General features: G+C 41.9%; 2 protein-coding genes and 1 pseudogene across 2 annotated transcripts; 2 read left to right on the forward strand and 1 right to left on the reverse strand.

Moving 5' to 3' along the window:
- Positions 1-1,330: 1,330 nt before the first annotated feature.
- Positions 1,331-7,046, forward strand: LOC139882046 (alcohol dehydrogenase-like 7). The gene is given in 10 exon segments (XM_071866424.1): positions 1,331-1,379; positions 1,484-1,659; positions 1,759-1,805; positions 4,036-4,361; positions 4,988-5,070; positions 5,205-5,280; positions 5,849-5,913; positions 6,280-6,375; positions 6,480-6,644; positions 6,930-7,046. Coding segments are annotated over 10 exon segments (1,200 nt in total).
- A 176-nt stretch (positions 7,047-7,222) lies between these two features.
- LOC139882043 (neutral ceramidase 2-like) lies at positions 7,223-12,834 on the reverse strand (annotated as a pseudogene).
- Positions 12,835-14,150: 1,316 nt separating this feature from the next.
- Positions 14,151-14,884, forward strand: LOC139882044 (uncharacterized). Its single transcript, XM_071866423.1, has 2 exons — positions 14,151-14,536; positions 14,623-14,884. The coding sequence occupies exons 1-2, from the start codon at positions 14,151-14,153 to the stop codon at positions 14,882-14,884; spliced, it is 648 nt and encodes a 215-aa protein (XP_071722524.1).
- The last annotated feature ends 2,031 nt before the right edge of the window (positions 14,885-16,915 follow it).

Here is a 16,915-nt window from a genome sequence, read left to right on the forward strand (position 1 = left end):
ATAATGATCTATACTTGATTCGACCCATAGTCGACTTGACTCAACTCATATTGTTGAAACATTTTCATATTTAATTCAGTCTATGAAAACTCATAGCCAAAAGTAAAGTGAACAACAATACTAAAAAACAAAAGTATTCCTCCTCATTGTCGTTGCTATAATCAGTGAGGTATTACACGACATGCCCATACCTTATCAATTTGTTGTTTGAGCAAGCTGCAATCACTTTGTCTCGAACGAGCAAAGGACCATCTGCACCAATTTGAACAAAATCAACCTTGGTTGAATGTGAGTGGAGATTGAAAAAAATTGCCAATATGTGAAAAGGTGATGGAGAATCGAAACCCTCAGTTGCCCGTGAGTAGAGATCAAAAGTCCCCTTAATCTGGCAGAATCTTCGATTGGATTATATAGACAGATAAGAAACGGATAAGGAAGAAATAAAGAAACGAAGCAATTTTGGAGTTCTTTTTATTTTAAGGGATTGGAAGTTTTTTCAACTATAATTTTTTTTCAATGAAAGCGCCCTACTCTGGCGACTAGAAAAGTCACATGACACCCACATGCTTGTCTATCGATAGACATTAGATCAGCTGAGGGATTCAAGCATTTATTTGAGATCGATTTAATCATGTCACTTTTTTAGCTTTATATTCTTATTGAAATTTTCTCTAAGAGCATTTGCGCCAGCGATTTCTTGGAAGGGTCCTTGTGTACTTAAAATATGTCTATGAAAATACCACAAGAAGCCGGGGTTGGAATATTATTAATCGTACGGTATCAGATTCCTTCAGATTTACCCTGACTGACAAGAAAACAGCACTACCTCAGATTCCTCTGGGTTTAGAACAGAGTCGCATGGCTGGATGGAGTCCATCCACAGAGTCAAAACCTTTCGTCATCCTCTCTGCGCTGCATCTAAAAAATTCCAGTCCGAACCTTTCGATCCGGCAGAAACAACCCAAAGAATCTGCTGGAGCGGCCTGGAAACGCAGTACTTGACGGCAGCGGAGGGGGCAGCACGCCGCTTCTCTTCGAATTATACTACTAGCCGTTGACCCGGTCGAGAAGAAGCAGTCCAAGAAGTACTGCCAACCGAGCACTGATCGGTACAGAATGTTGTCCGCTCGCAATGCACATGACCCATCATCTCTCCACAAACGGCCTCCACAGTTGGCACGGTCGTCGCCACGTTTCCGTCACTCCCCTGCCCTCTTAATGACCCGCTTCTTCTTCTTCTTCTTCCTCGTCTTCATCGCCAGCCCATTCCTGTTCATAGTCAAACGCCAGAGCAGCCTAGGCGAAGAGAGCGAGCCGGTTCGTCATGGCGATGGAGGCCGGGAAATTGCCCACCGCAGGGAAGCCGATCCGATGCAGAGGTAAGCGTCGTGACTCTTTCCACCATTCGAGCCGATCTTGACTTTTGTGGTCGTGTAATTTACTGGAAGTGGCTGTTGATGTGACCCGGGGGCGCGGTTTGCAGCCGCGGTGTCTCGCAAGCCGGGGGAGCCTCTGGTGATCGAGGAGGTGATGGTGGACCCGCCGATGCCTCACGAGGTCCGGATTCGGATCATTTGCACGTCCCTCTGTCACAGCGACATTACGTTCTGGAAATGAAGGTAATTTTGGCGATTTCTCTCTCAATCGTCGCGTGAATGCGTGTGTACATATGTATGGCGCTGCATGTGCGTATATCAGTGCCTACGACCTATGCATATGCCCTGCTGGACATAAGCATGCTTTGCTTGCGGATTGCAGGATCCTCCCGGATGTTTCCCAAGGATTTTTGGGCACGAGGCGGTGGGGTAAGCTCGATGACTCCGATTGTTTGTTCTCTTTAATTAGTCATTTGGCACCTTAGTTTCTTCATCTTTGTCCACTAATCTATCTTGATGGGAGAGAATGAGGATTCAGGGAGTCCAGTGGATGCTTGAATTCGTCTAGGCTCAGCTCTTAATGTTAAACACGACTGGTGTAAACTGCTGAACTGCAAAGAACTTTTCTTTCACTTGAAGTTTTATCACCTGCTGCCGCCCGGCATTTGAAAGTATTTCGGAAAGTACACGTTACAGTAAATTAGAGGCAAAATTTTGTCTCTAAACCTATTGACAGAGCCAATGCTTAGGGTTGATGTCTTTTTCAGTAGGGTCCAGTCCGGATCTTCTCATTATGTTCTGGAAGTGTGATTGGCTATGTCTGCTTGAACGAGTTTAGGCAATATCTTTTCCACTTAAGGTTTACGATTGTTTTCTTGAGAACAGAATGCTGCTTTCTCACGTATCATTTGAAGAGTTATTACAAGAAAAATACATGTAAGAGTCAAACTTGCTAGATATCCAATGGAAAAGATGCACACATAGAACAGAAGTAGTATATGCTATGAATATCTCCAGAAGGATGCTTGACTCTGATAAGGTGCAGTAGTATGATTGAAGTTGGATGAGTTTGAATCAAGGCAAATGTTAAAAAAAATAAATTGAGTTTATGAATGAACATGGAGGATTTTGAGCTTCATTCCAGGATGGCTATGCAGCAATCTATGCAACAAGAAGCTTGTTAGTTTCCAGGTATAGGCAGAATAGTACCCAATAGCCAATAATGCTTCTGCTCACATGCATTTAAGATTTGCTGTTAACTGTTAATACTAACGTGCCAGAGCATGGGCTCTGTCTTTGTATTTTTTTCCCCTCTTTGTTGATGTTAAAGATCATGCTCTTGTTTCTAGGATTAATTTGATCTTCATTTTGTAGGAAACGACACTAGAAATGTCATAACTTTCATACGATGCATACTTTAGTGCCAAAACTTTTCGTCCGATCACTTAAGTGCCATTTAAAATAAAATAAAAAAACGGTTACTTAAGTGCCAATTTTGATTTGGGTCACCACAAATCTAACGTGTCAATATTCTAACATTTCTTTTGATTGACATGGCTTGCCGGCATGCCAAATGAGCGTTAGTGGCCCTAAATAACACCTTTTCACACATGATTGCCTAAAATTCAACCTCTTCTTCAAAACTTAAACCTCATAATAGATGATTTGGGGGAAAATTCGGCCTCTTCCTCTAACACGAACATCACAACCGAGGATTTGGGACAAAATAATTCATTAAAACTTGCAATAGACATCTACTATTTCATTTGTGATAATCTGTCTAACCGGAATTGCAATTTTTATATTGGAATTTTGAGGATGGATAGTAACAAAAAGCCGTGATGGAAGGTTCAGATGCTGGGAAAAAGAAATATAGCATGAATATGTCTCAGATTAAGAGAACGAGGGACAACTAATTGGCGGTAGTGATGACAGCGCCAAGGGACATGACAACGAGGTAGACAATAGGAAAGGAGATGGAGTTGAGGGAGAGGAGGAGGACAGCATTGCCCTTGTAAATGCCTGTGGCAGAGAAGTGATGGGGTCAACGGGGTGCTAGTGCTCATGGAAATATTCGGATACGGATCCTTGGAGGCAGGAGGAGGCGTTAGTGAAGGCCATGGAGCCACAGTCGGAATTGTTAGCAATTAAATATTAAACAACACATCCATCTAATAGCTTAAATTTTTATAACAGTCTTACACATTCACACATGATATCCTGAGTTTAAATCTTTAGAGGTCCCTATATTTCCACACTCTAGGCTTAGGCCGAAGTTCAGAATATGCGTGAGGGGAAGTGTTAGAGTAATTATATATGAAACCACGCCTTCATGAGGAGATGAAAGTGGTGATGTCAAGGGAGGGGTTGGGTTGGTCACTATTGAAGATGAAAGGTCAGGTCATTGGACTTCCTTTTTTATAAGAAAGCCATAAAGACATGAAAATTTCATTAAAAAAAAAGTCACATGCAACGAATTGCCAGAATTTGTTGTGGAGGCACTTGAGTAATCGAATTTTTTCCACTTTGACACTTAAGTGATCTGACAAAAAGTTTTGGCACCAAATTAAGCACTATACGAAAGTTACGGCACTTCTAGCATCCTTCTCTCTCATTTTGGTATCTATGAGATATTGCATCAAAATTTCCTTGTTTTCAGGATTGTGGAGAGCACTGGAGAAAATGTCGACGAGGTAACTGAAGGGGATGTAGTCGTTCCAACCTTCATGTCCGATTGTGGTGAATGTGCAGATTGTAAGTCAAAGAAGAGCAACTTATGCTCAAAACTCCCCTTCAAGGTATCTCCTTGGATGCCTAGATATGAGACAAGCAGATTCAAGGATCTTAATGGAGAAGTTCTATATCACTTTCTGTTCGTGTCAAGCTTTATTGAGTATACTGTGGTGGATGTTGCCCATCTGACTAAGATTGATCCTGCAATTCCTCCAAATAGAGCATGCCTCATTGGTTGTGGGGTCTCGACAGGTGAAGCACATTTCCTTTTCAGTCTCAGTAAAAGTAATAGCTTCCCTCATCAGGTCAAGACTTCTTGTAGCTGGTATTTTCATTTTGACTTCACGTGTTAAGAGGGAGCTGATGTCTTTGGCTCTTTATTGTTGGTTCACTGTTTCTGTGGGCGGCTCTTCCCAAGCCAACTATTGAATCTTCCAATTGATTTGCATATTCTCATGCCAATTCTGTCCATTCATACGCTGTGTAAAGCCTTTACTGTTGTTGTGGGGGCATTTCAGCATTATGCTTTACCTATGAAGTACAAGTACAACCTTACTTGATGATTCAGGTTTCAATGTGCTTTTTGGTCCTCAAGTAGATTATGTGTGCTCTGGCTATTCAAATGGCTTACACAAATTAGTCTCTCATTGCTTCACTACTAGTACTGGTCTTCGGGGATGGTTGTATTGAGTCAGAAAGAAAATAGATCGGATGGGCGGGCTTTGGAAGGTCTTGTCTGATTGCATATTGGGTCTCAATTCTTCATGTTTCCAACTTGCATGAGCCTCTTGCAATAGAACTATCTTAGCTAATTTTGACTGACATAGCAAAGAATAGTGGATAAAATAAATTTCTGAGAACTACTCGGTTCTGTTTAGGGGTTGGGGCTGCCTGGAGAACAGCAAACGTGGAGGCAGGATCAACCGTTGCAATATTTGGACTTGGTTCAATTGGATTAGCAGTATGAAACATACCAATGTCATGTTTTCCTGTCATGCTTTTCCATCCAATTATTGATCCAAGAATCAAATCGAAACGACAAGTTCATGGCCAAAGGATTCTGAGAGAGATAATGACTTGGGGTTGTCTCTGCAGGTTGCAGAAGGAGCGAGACTGTGTGGTGCTGCCAGAATAATAGGTGTGGATACGAACCCAGACAAGTTTGAAATTGGTAAGACATGTTGACTAGTTTGCAGTAAAATTATAATATTCAAAAACTCTTGTGATTCCAACAGTGGCGGATATGCAGTTAGTTCATGCCATAGCAGTTGTAGAGGAAACAGACTGCAAGTTCAGATGATAGACAAAGAAGCGAAGCTAGGATTAAGATCTTGGAAGGTCCATGTTCAGTCATTATAAAAGTAAATGCTTCTGAAGCAAAAATCAAGTTCTGCATGCCCATGATACGATTTGTAAACAGTAAACTATGCTGCTCATTAAAGAATGTGTGATGTCTAAACATCCGATTTTAGGATTGCCTACTCCAAAGTTAGATCATCATATCTGAATTGATATCCTAAACTTATGGCATATGTGCCCCCTCCCCGTCCCTGGAAGATAGAAAGGAAAGGTAAAAAATTAGAAAAGAAAAGAAAAACTCAGATTTAGGACCTGGATGTACTTGCATGTAAAACTGTCAGCATTGGTTGCTGTCCCAGCATGACATACTCAGTCTGCCATTGATTGGCATATCTTTTATCGTTTTGAAGTCCAGTTTGTGTTTTTCCTTACCAACACAGGAAAGAAGTTCGGGGTGACAGATTTTGTCAATGCTGGAAACTGCGACAATAAAGCGCTAAGCCAGGTTTTTCTCTAAAATATCTGATCTTCAAGTTCACGCCAATAAATGGTTACTGTTTGCAAGGCAACATTGCCTGTCTTTGGCGACATTGATCCAACTTGTTTCATTTTGTTTGACTTCTGGAAGTATAACTTGAAATGTCTTCATGCACTGGCATGGTGCACTACTATTGTGGACTGCTCTAGTGCACCGTACCTACTTTACAGTAGTAAAGAATATGGTGCAAGATGAAAAACTTATAGCTAATTGCCAGGCTTTAATGTCAATTTTTGGCCATGTAAAGCTCCTCTATATGCGAAACTCTTTGCTTCATCACATGGTTATAAATTTCTCGATTTGTAATAAATTTCTCTTATCTCAATTGAACAGGTGATCAATGAGATGACTGGTGGGGGAGCAGATTACTGTTTTGAGTGTGTTGGTTTGGCATCGTTGGTGCACGAGGCCTATGCTTGTTGCAGAAAGGTCTCTCTCTCTCTCTCTCTCCCCCTCCTATGCTAATAATGAGCACTTAGACAAGCCACTAAATTCTGTGGTTATCGATTGTCTCTTATCTGCATGAGGTTCAGGGTTGGGGAAAAACAGTTGTATTGGGAGTGGACAGGCCAGGGTCGCAGTTGACCTTTAGCTCCTTTGATGTCCTTCATAGCGGGAAAAGCCTTATGGGATCTTTGTTTGGAGGTCTCAAAGCTAAGTCAGATATTCCCATCCTCCTGAGGCGCTATGCAGACAAGGTGACTGTTCTTTTCTATAGCTACTTGTATCATGTCTTTGCTTCCTATGTTTTTAATCCTAGGTTCACTGGAAAGCACTTTAGCATTATCATCACAAACGTGAAGCTGTGCAGCAATTCCAGGCAGCTGGTTGTGCTATTAATTTATCTGTGCTTAGAGAGTTGAAAACACCGAGGAAATATTTCATTTTCATATCAGTTCTGGTTCAAATGAGAATCTGATTCCAGATATTCATGATGAAACATGCCTTTGAACTCCTCTCTCTCTTTCCTCTTGTATTTTCAGGAGTTGCGGTTGGATGAGTTTGTCACACATGAGGTGGGCTTTGAAGATATCAACAAAGCTTTCGAGTTACTTATTGAAGGAAAGTGTCTTCGATGTGTGATATGGATGGGCAAATGAGTTGACTTTTGCTGTTTTTTTTTCGTATCACAGCAAGAACTCTGCATAATTCCTGCATAAATTGTGTTTTATTTGGAATTTGTTGTTCATCATATTCAAAGGTGGCAAACCCTGTAAATGTTCCCGAATCCTGAAATTTTCATTGGGACACTTTGGTAATAATTCTGCCCACAATACTATGACACCGTAAATGCACTGGATGCACCAGTGAAGTACTCGGTGGGAGAGAATATCTTCTGAGAGGAACCATAGTGCCTCAAGCGGTAAATCCCGGGCTTAGTCTCCTCCGGAACTTCCCACTCAATGGTTGCCGAACCATACAATCCATAGTTTTCTGACTTCCACTTGAAAAACAAGCAGAAGTCATCGTCATCATGTACTGGTATCCACCGCTCCCCCTCAAGCTTTTCTACGACCGCAAACGTGCCTTCTGTTAATAGGTCGTGTCTTGGGTCTGCACTCCAGAAAGTGGCATTTACTCTGTCTCCCGTTTTAAATGCTTTACTTTCTGGTTGGGTGACGTCCTCTTTAATGTCGCCGAAATTAATGCCTGGAGGAGGTAAGTCGCCCGGCGGGGGAAGCAAGAGGCTGATCTGTACAGAGGAAAGGTCGGGTGGTGAAGGGCCTCTAGGGACCTTTACTCCTGTTGCCATCGCTTTTGCTAATTTCTTGAATTCTTGGATATAGGCTGATAACGTGTGGGGACCGTAGAGCGTAGAAGCAGCCTGCGGCATAAGTTAGCAACTGTAATGCAGAAAGGATATGAAAGCTACCTCACGGAACGGTGAATTCTGGTAGTCCTACGATGGTAATTGACCTTCGTTTGGGTCCTCTGTGTTAAATCTATCTAGTATCATGGCTGCCTTAAAAAATCTATTGAGGTATGCACAAGAGAGTACCTCATATCGCTGCTGTGTGTACTCTTCGAAGGTCGCCACATACTGTGAATAAGTGTTTGTAAGGCCTGCTATCACGACCTGGAGATCCTCCCGGAATTCTCCATTCCCATTGCTTATCAATGTCTCCTTCACCGCCTCCCTCAGTCGCCGGCCAGCCATTGTTGTGAATTCTGTAATTCGAAACAGGATTTTGATTAGCTTGTATAGTGCTTGTCGCTGTTACTGCTGAAGGCTTCCATCTAGTAGTGCTACTTCTATGTTGGCATTGACCCAAGTCTCTTTAGGATGTGTTTGATTAACTCTAGGAAGCCCGTATACGATCAAAACCTGTTCTCGAACTGCTCTTCTTGGTTGACATGATGAATTAAGGGACTCTGTCATACATCTTGAGCCACAAGGATGTCTTACTTCAACCACCTCTGGAATTAATTTCTGGAATTTCCTCTATTCTCTAGACGTGGGTCTTAAGATACTGTGTTGAATTTAGATACGTGGTGACCGCGACACTCCTGATTCAGCATGTCTACTCCCGGAAGAGGTCTCGACACTTCTATATGTGGAGGAATGGACTATTCCTAAGCAAACCGAAGCTATGACATGAAATTAAAATTCACTGCATGAGGGAATTGGAGAGAGACGAACCTCCCGGTACAGAGAGAATGATCAGTTGTCCTAATCTGAGCATTTGAATTGGAAGAATCGCTGGCTGCATTATAGTGGAAAAAGGAATGTTTAGACATCTGATCATGCTTGTGTGTGGTGACGTTAAAGATAATGCCATCATCACATGCAACACGTGACCATGCATTACTTTTGCATTAACTATTAATCCTCTTGACAATTTATCAGGACTCGGGGCTAAAATTTTCTGGTAACATCCATCTAGCACCTCCTTCTTAAGCATATCACTGAAGTAAACCAGCCAGGCACCACTGGAGGATCACAAGATGTGAGCTAGAAGAGCATACTTCCATCAGAAGAGGTTGAAGATTTCAATAGCCCGAATGCATTAGTGTTAGGTTTGCTCTGTCTCAAGCAGGTTGTAGCTCATGGTGAAGCTAATAAAGCCCATTAGACTGGCTTTTGTGAGATTATTGTAACTGTGAGATTGGATAGGGAGTCCATCGTACCGCCCAAGCGTAGGGATGGAACATTTCACCGGTGCTAAGTAAGACGGGGCTTTGGCTTCTGGCATTTCTCCTGATACGCACTTGGTTTTTTCAGCAAGTTCCTCACAAGCTTCCAAAAGGGGTTGATCTGCAAGCGTGCGAGTCGTCCACATGAAATGAGATGATAAAGAATGAGCCAGGGTCTAATCTGGCTGAAACTTGCAAAGTTTTATTGCACGGTTGACGTGGTAGGCGCAATTGAATTTACTTGAAAACCGGTTCTGGCTAACGCTTAGGAATCTACTAACCTCTGCATCGCCTTGCTGGAAACCGAATTGGCCAGGTCCATCAGTGGTTCCAGCAGCAAAACCTGCACCAACGGCTGCGGGACATGTTTTAACCACCCGGTTTCCCTCTAACTCCACCTCAATATCTGTGAAATTTACATATGCATGACGGTAATCTATCTTTCCGGTCAGTTCTTCTTTAGCAGACATGAATAGCTCGAGGGCTGTCTGGAATTGCCTGTCGCCTATGATCTTTGTGCTTAGTATTTCATCTGGGTACCTGTAACACAACGTCACGAACCCTGATATCAATTCAAGGTAAGAAGCTTATGGGCTCTTTCACAACCACCACACAACTAATGAAATGCCCGACCCGACAATGATTAACTCATTCTGGAAGAAATTAGAGAATACCCGGGTCCACGCCCCACACAAAGTGTATCGTCCCCGTTGCACGAAGAGCGGTTGAAATCGCACCGTTTTCCTGTATCGGTGCAGAATGCTCCAAGCACGTTTGGGCTCACGTCCCCCACGTTGGATTGGCAAAACGCAGCCACGAACAAGGAGCCATCGTTTATCCTTACCTTGGAACTCCGGCTGCTCGTTTTGCTGCACGGCTGCCCTCCAGTTGCGCCTATGGTTTGTGCCTTCTCGATCAACAGCAAACCATCTACGCCTGATCTCACGAATGACACAAACAGAAAAAAATCTGTAACATTAGTATCATTCGCACTACTTTGGTTATAAGAACTCACGATGATCACAATTGCCAAGTTGGAAATCCATCAACCGCAAGCTCAGACTTGATTACACATTTTTTTAACATTAACGAATGATTCAGCAATGTAACCAAAAGATCACTTAAAAGCTTAACATAGTATATGAAGGTGCGATCCTGCAAAAGAAATTAAGCTTACTAGATCGGTTAGCCGATTTCCCCTTCCCCAAAGCAGACCGGTACGAGTCCTCAAAGAACCTGGCAGCGGCTCCTTTGTTGTCTCCGCTGATGAGCCGGTTGTCTCGGCTCATGGATGTCCCGTGTGTCGCGAACCAATTGAACGCTCCGACGCTTTCCCTGCTCTCTCCATCAACAAACTTCAACAGCGTCATTTGCTTGTCCACGTTGGTCGGGTATCGAGCTCTCTCCTCAGCCGGATTGAGCAAGTACGCACTCGGGCTCCGACTTATACCTGCATCATCCACATCCCCTATTGAAAATAGATCATATCAGGATCGTTGGCATGATTCATCGATCAACAAAATGCCACCCATACTGAGCTATGTACCTCGGTTAATGAATATGGAACCAGGCTTGAGATTGTTGTGAGCTTGGACGATGCTTTGCTCAACGGCATCGACGATGGCATCAAATGACTGTTTGACGAATCCGAGGGAGGTCACAATGTAGAGCACGTACTGCAAGTAACCTCCGGGACCAGCATGAGTGTGTATGCCACTGATTGCAACATTCTCTTCGGTGTACAAATCTCCAAACCTTTTAAGAAGTAGGAAATAAAACAAAATTGTTTGCTGAGATAAAACCTATTACAGAATACTCGCGACTGTAACTGGAATGTCAATCTACTAGACAGTCTAGACTAAGTCCAGCCAATGACTCCTTCAGAAACTCTTTCCTCTTACCTCGACCTAAGCCTTTCCAGAACCTTAACAGTGACGAGCTGCGAAGCCATCCCGGCATCGAGATTGACGAAGGTGAACCTCGCCCCGTTTGGACTTTCCGCCACGACAAACGCCCTTGCTCTCAACCGGAAGTGAATGCCCGCCGCATTCTGCTGGATGTTCCCGTAGCCCATCAGGTTCACATCGGCAGCCGGTCCTGTCGAGTCATAGCTCCCTACTCCGATCAGGTACTCCCCATTCACGACTCCCAAAACTACGAGCGCGAGCAACGAGAGAAGCAGACACTTGCGCCCTTTGTTGTTCATCGTCTTCACCGTCTCGCTTTCGTGTGGGATTAACATTGGTAGATACATGTTTGAACATAAGGTCTGTAAGTATATATAAGAAGCTCCATGGCCTAGGATTCCTACGAGATTAGCGTTGAATGTTCTTAGATTGTAGCGACTGGGATGTGACATGATGCTATCGTGTAATGATATTGACAGAATGATGTTGTGATGTGATGTAAGATATATACATATACATACATATACATATATATATATATACATATACATATATATACATATACATATACATATACATATACATATATATACATATATTGGGTGAATGGTACAAAAGTTTTGGGATAGTTGGCACAAGAGAATCTTCGGATTGCCCGATCGGTCAGGAGAGATTAACGATGCAATACCTCGTCCATTTATTGTGCGGATGCATAAAGGCAATGAAACATCGGCCCGCAATTGCTGTTGGCTGGTCCAACACATTTGTGGGGCCAGCTAATACATAAAACAAAAAGAATACAGGAATTTCAAATAAATATACGAAGTACCATCATTTTTTCAAATAAGAATTTGAATAAGGATCCAAAATGATAATTTCTATCTCAAATAAGGGCACAAGTGACCATGACAATTTTAAATAAAGGCATAATCTTGCCAATTGCCGGCTAGCTAGATATTTCGACCAGTCAAAGACATTTTTGTCAAAAGACTATTATTTTTAAATTATTTATTCTCTTTTCTTTTTCATTTCCTTTTTGACAAAGGCCCTAGTGACCCTTGTCGACCATTGGCAAGGGTCGCGTTGCCGAGGCCCTTGCCAGCCAAGGGTGAGGGTAGCGAGGGTTGCCTCACCTAGGGCGAGAGTCACCTCGCCTAGGCAAGGCCATCCCTCGCCAACTGCTGGTGAGATGACCCTCGCTTAGATCTAGCAAGGATTGGCCTTGCCTATGACCGACGAGGGCAACCTCACCCAGGGGGAGGGGGGTCAATTCGCCCAAGTGAGGTCGTCTCTTGCCTATGGTTGGCGAGGATGGCCCTTGCCAAATCAGGCAAGGACAACCCTTACCAAATCCCCTCTAGGCATTGTCACTAGTTGACCATCATTTGAGACTGGCAACTGACGAAGAAGAAAGAAAAAACTAAAAAAGAAAAAAGAAAGAAAAATTCAAAAAAAAAAAGGAAAGGTAAAAGACAAAAATACCCTTGACCAACTAGAAAGTCAAGCTTTTTTTAAAAAAAAAAAAAACTAACATAGCCATTTTAAACATTTATTTGAAACAAAATTTACTTTAAGCATTTATTTGAGAAAATGATGGCACTTCAAGTCATATTTTGAATTTTTCCAAAAGAATAAAAAGAAAAGTCAAATAGAAGACAAAAGAAAAAAAGTAAATGTTGCTTTGTGCGAGAGAGTGAGCCCAACAATAGAGGGAAAAAGTGAGTGTGCTCACCGAGAGAGCACCAACAGAGCAGGGGACAAAAAAGGAAAAAGGGCGCGGCTTTGCGTTCTGGATTTGAAGGCCAAATTTCAATTTTGTCTGTTGAGAACTATCTCCAACCTCCATTTGTATTAATCCACCTTCATGGTGATGAAAATACTATTGCATTGTTGATGTTGATCCTTTAATATGTGACTAAAAAAAAATACTTTGTGTATCCTACTATTTTTTGGTGACTAGTGGAAGCTTTTGGGTGGTCCATGATTTTTCCAATATTGGGTTTTCACGTGAAATCTTGGTGTTATTGCCTTTGTTTCCTTATTATTTCGGTGTTATATTTACTTATTGCGAGGTTCTTTTAAAGGCTAGTTGCCAGGGGTAAATTGATTTCGGTTGGTTTAGTTTTGGGGGAGAAATTGATCCTTGATTGGGTTTAGTTTTGATGAATTGTTGCCTAGTTTTCCCCAACAAAGTGATATCAAAACTAGTGTTCAGATTCTAGTATTAAATGGAGAAAACTAGCAGCATAATGTTTAAGTTAAATGCCTCAAATTTTTCCATTTGGTAGTCTTGAATGAGAGACATATTTTCTATTACAAATATTTGTTTGATCCCGTTGATGGTGATGAGGCTAAGGAGATGAGGAAGACAAAGAATGAGAACGAATGAATTGGAAAATGATTGGGTTTATTCGACAATAGATTGGCAATAATGTGTTTCGTCATGTTGCTCAAGAAACATTTAATTAGTAATCACTACACCATTTTTGATATGAGAGAAAGATAACTCTGATACCAAATAAATGTCAAGATATTGGGTTATATATAAGAAGTTAACATAAGATGATTTCAATAAATTTATAGAAAGTGGCATAGTGATTGGTGATTTTATATGTTTAATGTAAATGAACAATATGGAATTTAAATTAAATCACGTGGATGAAAGATAATAAATAATGCAAATGTGATGTTTAGTATTATGAGTAATATAAGACTATTAACAATGACCTTTCATAAGGCAGTTATCCGCGCTCAACTGAGTGGAGCAAAATATAATTAAATGTAATTAAATTAACAATGTGATCTCACACAACGACGGTAGTCTGCCCTCGAGCAGAGATCCCACTGATAAACGAAAAAAAAATGTGATCTTCTATAGGGGTTGTCGTTTGTGCTCAAGTAGAGTCCCACTTATAAGTAAATAAAGAAAGAACTAAGAATATAGAGTCATTGCGCCACCAAAACTTGGTTGGTTATTTCATTTAGTGATATAATAGAATTATTGAAGATAGATGATACAAATGATTGGAAGTGACTACATCCTCGGGGTCTTCTAGGAAAGCAAGAAAGATCGACAAGGTTCTGGTGAACACCAAGTGGAGTCTGGATCTCTCTTACTCGGAAGCCTCCTTCCTGGTGCCGGGAATCTTGGATCGCTCGCCTATGGTGATGAAGGTGCTTAATCCGACTTCTCGGAGGAAGCCTTTCAAGTTTTTCGACTTCTCGATAAAACATCCGGAGTTCAACGAGATTGTCTCGCAAGTTTGGGATGCCCCGGGGGTTGGAGTCCCTATGTATAAGCTTGTTTGCAAGCTCAAGGCTCTTAAATGTCGGCTCAAGCAGCTCAATAGAGATTCTTTTTTTAATATCTCCGCCAAAACTCTTGATGCGAGGAAGACATTGGAGACCACTCAAGCAGGCTTGCAGCAAAACCCCCTTTCTACTGACCTTGCCAAGGTGGAAAAAAACCAAAGGCGTATCTTTGCAGAGTTGCGTGCCTTAGAGGAGTCTTTCTTCAGGCAGAAGTCCAGGGTCAGATGGCTCAGGGAGTGAGACCACAATACCAAGTTCTTCCACCAGTATGTCAACAAAAGACATTTGAGAAACAGAGTCATTTTCGTTCTTGACTCTTTAGGAACCAGGTGACCAAGCCACGGTTGGTGCAACGTCGATTTGTAGAGTTCTTTTATGACCTCTTGGCGCCGCAAGGGGAGCTGGTTAGACCTTCACTGGAGGATCTGAGGGAGGTTATCCAGCATCCACTCTCGGATGATCAGGCTGCATTCCTTGCTCGGCCGGTTACAAAGTTGGAGATCCGAGACACTAACTTCTCCTTGCCTAGGGTAAAGGCACCTGGACCGAATGGTTTCACAGCGGAGTTCTTCAAAGAAAACTAGGACACGGTTGGTCCCTTAGTCATAGCTGCAATGATGGATTTCTTCACCTCCAGAAAACTCTTAAGAGAGATTAACAATATCATCTTAGTAATGGTTCCTAAAGTAATCAACGCCACTTCCATGGAGGATTATAGGCCTATCGCCTACTGCAACACTATTTACAAGTGTATTACAAAGGTGCTAGCTAATCGGGTGGCCTTAGCTTTGAAGAGCTCGATAAGCCCTTTTCAAACTGCTTTTGTAAAAGGTAGGGGGATCAAGGATAACATCTTGCTGGCCCAAGAGCTGTTCTCTAGCTTCCACCTCGAGCCTTATCTCTATAAATGTGCGATAAAGGTGGACTTCAAGAAAATCTATGATATTATGGGTTGGGACTTTCTCGAAGGTGTGTTGCTGGCCTTTGGCTTCCCTCAGTCTATCACGCGACTTATTATGACTTGTATGCACACACCCAAATTTTCAATTCCTTTGAATGGAGAGCTCCATGAGTTCTTTGCGAGCGGCTGAGGTCTCTGCCAAGGTGATCCCATCTCTCCTTACCTTTTCACTATGGTTATGGAGGTGCTTTCAAGAATCATTTTTAGGTACTCTTTGAGGCCTGATTTCAAGTTCTTCTAGAGGTGTAAGGCAACGGGTCTTTCACATCTCTTTTTTGCAAATGATGTCTTCCTTTTTTGTGAGGCTCACCTTCCTACGGTGGCTCTCCTCATGGAAGGTCTTAATATCTTTTCCTCTTGGAGTGACCTTTGTCCTAACCCGTGCAACAGTGAATTTTTTTGGTGGGTGGCGCACCTTTCTTAAGGAATGGTATTCTCTTTGAGTTGGGCTTTCAAGAAGGGAACTTGCCAGTTCAGTACTTGGGGGTTCCTATAATCACTTCGAGGATCAGCAAAGTAGACTATTGTGCTCTTGTCAACCGTATCAATGTAAGGGTTTAGTCTTGGACCCACCGTTTCCTCTCTCTTGCTGGACAGTTTCAGCTTATCAGGCCAGTTCTTCATGCTATACAAGCCTACTAGGCTAGTGTATTTGTTTTACCTATAGCTGTGGTGGACCAGATAGAGAAAATCCTCAGACAATTCCTGTGGAAAGGTCTGGACCTAGGTAGGGGTGATGTTAAGGTAGCTTGTGTGATAGTATGATTTTCCACTTCTATTTTCAATGGAATAAATCGGACTTTTCATTGACGTATCTATAGTGCTATTCTTTGAGCTGATTACTCATGAGATAATTAGACTAGTTGGGAAAGTTAGTAAGGGATTTTAATGCAACAGGCTTGATAATTCGACCAAGAATCGACTACTCGACTATGTTAGTCTGCAAGGGTCATTGTGGCACAGTCGAAAATCTATCATAGACCGGAAAAAAGGTTGATTCGATTGAGATATATAATTAGGCATGTGTGATTTCACCTAACTACAAAATTCTCGTTGATCGGTACTAAATCGATTTTTCTGTTGTTTTGGTACCCAGTGTCCGTAATTGAAACCCGAGATTTTTCACAACAACCGAGAGTCCCCAATGCATCAAAGATATACATAGTGGCTCAAAAATAATTGACCACGAGTCTCTCGCATCGAAAATTCCTAAAAAACTACCTGATGGTTTAGATCGCATTGAAACCACGTTTGATTGAATTTAACTGCGAAATTCATTCTAATTTCAGAATTGAGAACTTTCATGTGTCACAATTAATCCAAGAGATATTGTTGCATCTTTTCAAAATTTATTGATGTCGGGAATTGTTTGTTAAAAATGCAAAAGTAGCAAATTAAAAGAATAACAGAAATGCCAAATTTTAAATAGGTTTTGGGCCTTTATTGTGAAACAATTGGAGAATGAATTATAGAGGTTTAAATGAGGATTTATCCTTATTATTTAGAGTTGTGAAATGTTAAAATGGAAAAAGAGAGACAGCTTCTAGAAACCATGCAAATTCGGAGCTTTAGGAACCGAGGGGAATTTCAGCATCATTTGAATCTCATTTGAAAGGGATAAGCTTGTTGAGTGTGGTGGGGCACTTGACAATGA

Source organism: Rutidosis leptorrhynchoides, unplaced genomic scaffold (assembly GCF_046630445.1).
Source record: "Rutidosis leptorrhynchoides isolate AG116_Rl617_1_P2 unplaced genomic scaffold, CSIRO_AGI_Rlap_v1 contig221, whole genome shotgun sequence".
NCBI lineage: Eukaryota > Viridiplantae > Streptophyta > Magnoliopsida > Asterales > Asteraceae > Rutidosis > Rutidosis leptorrhynchoides.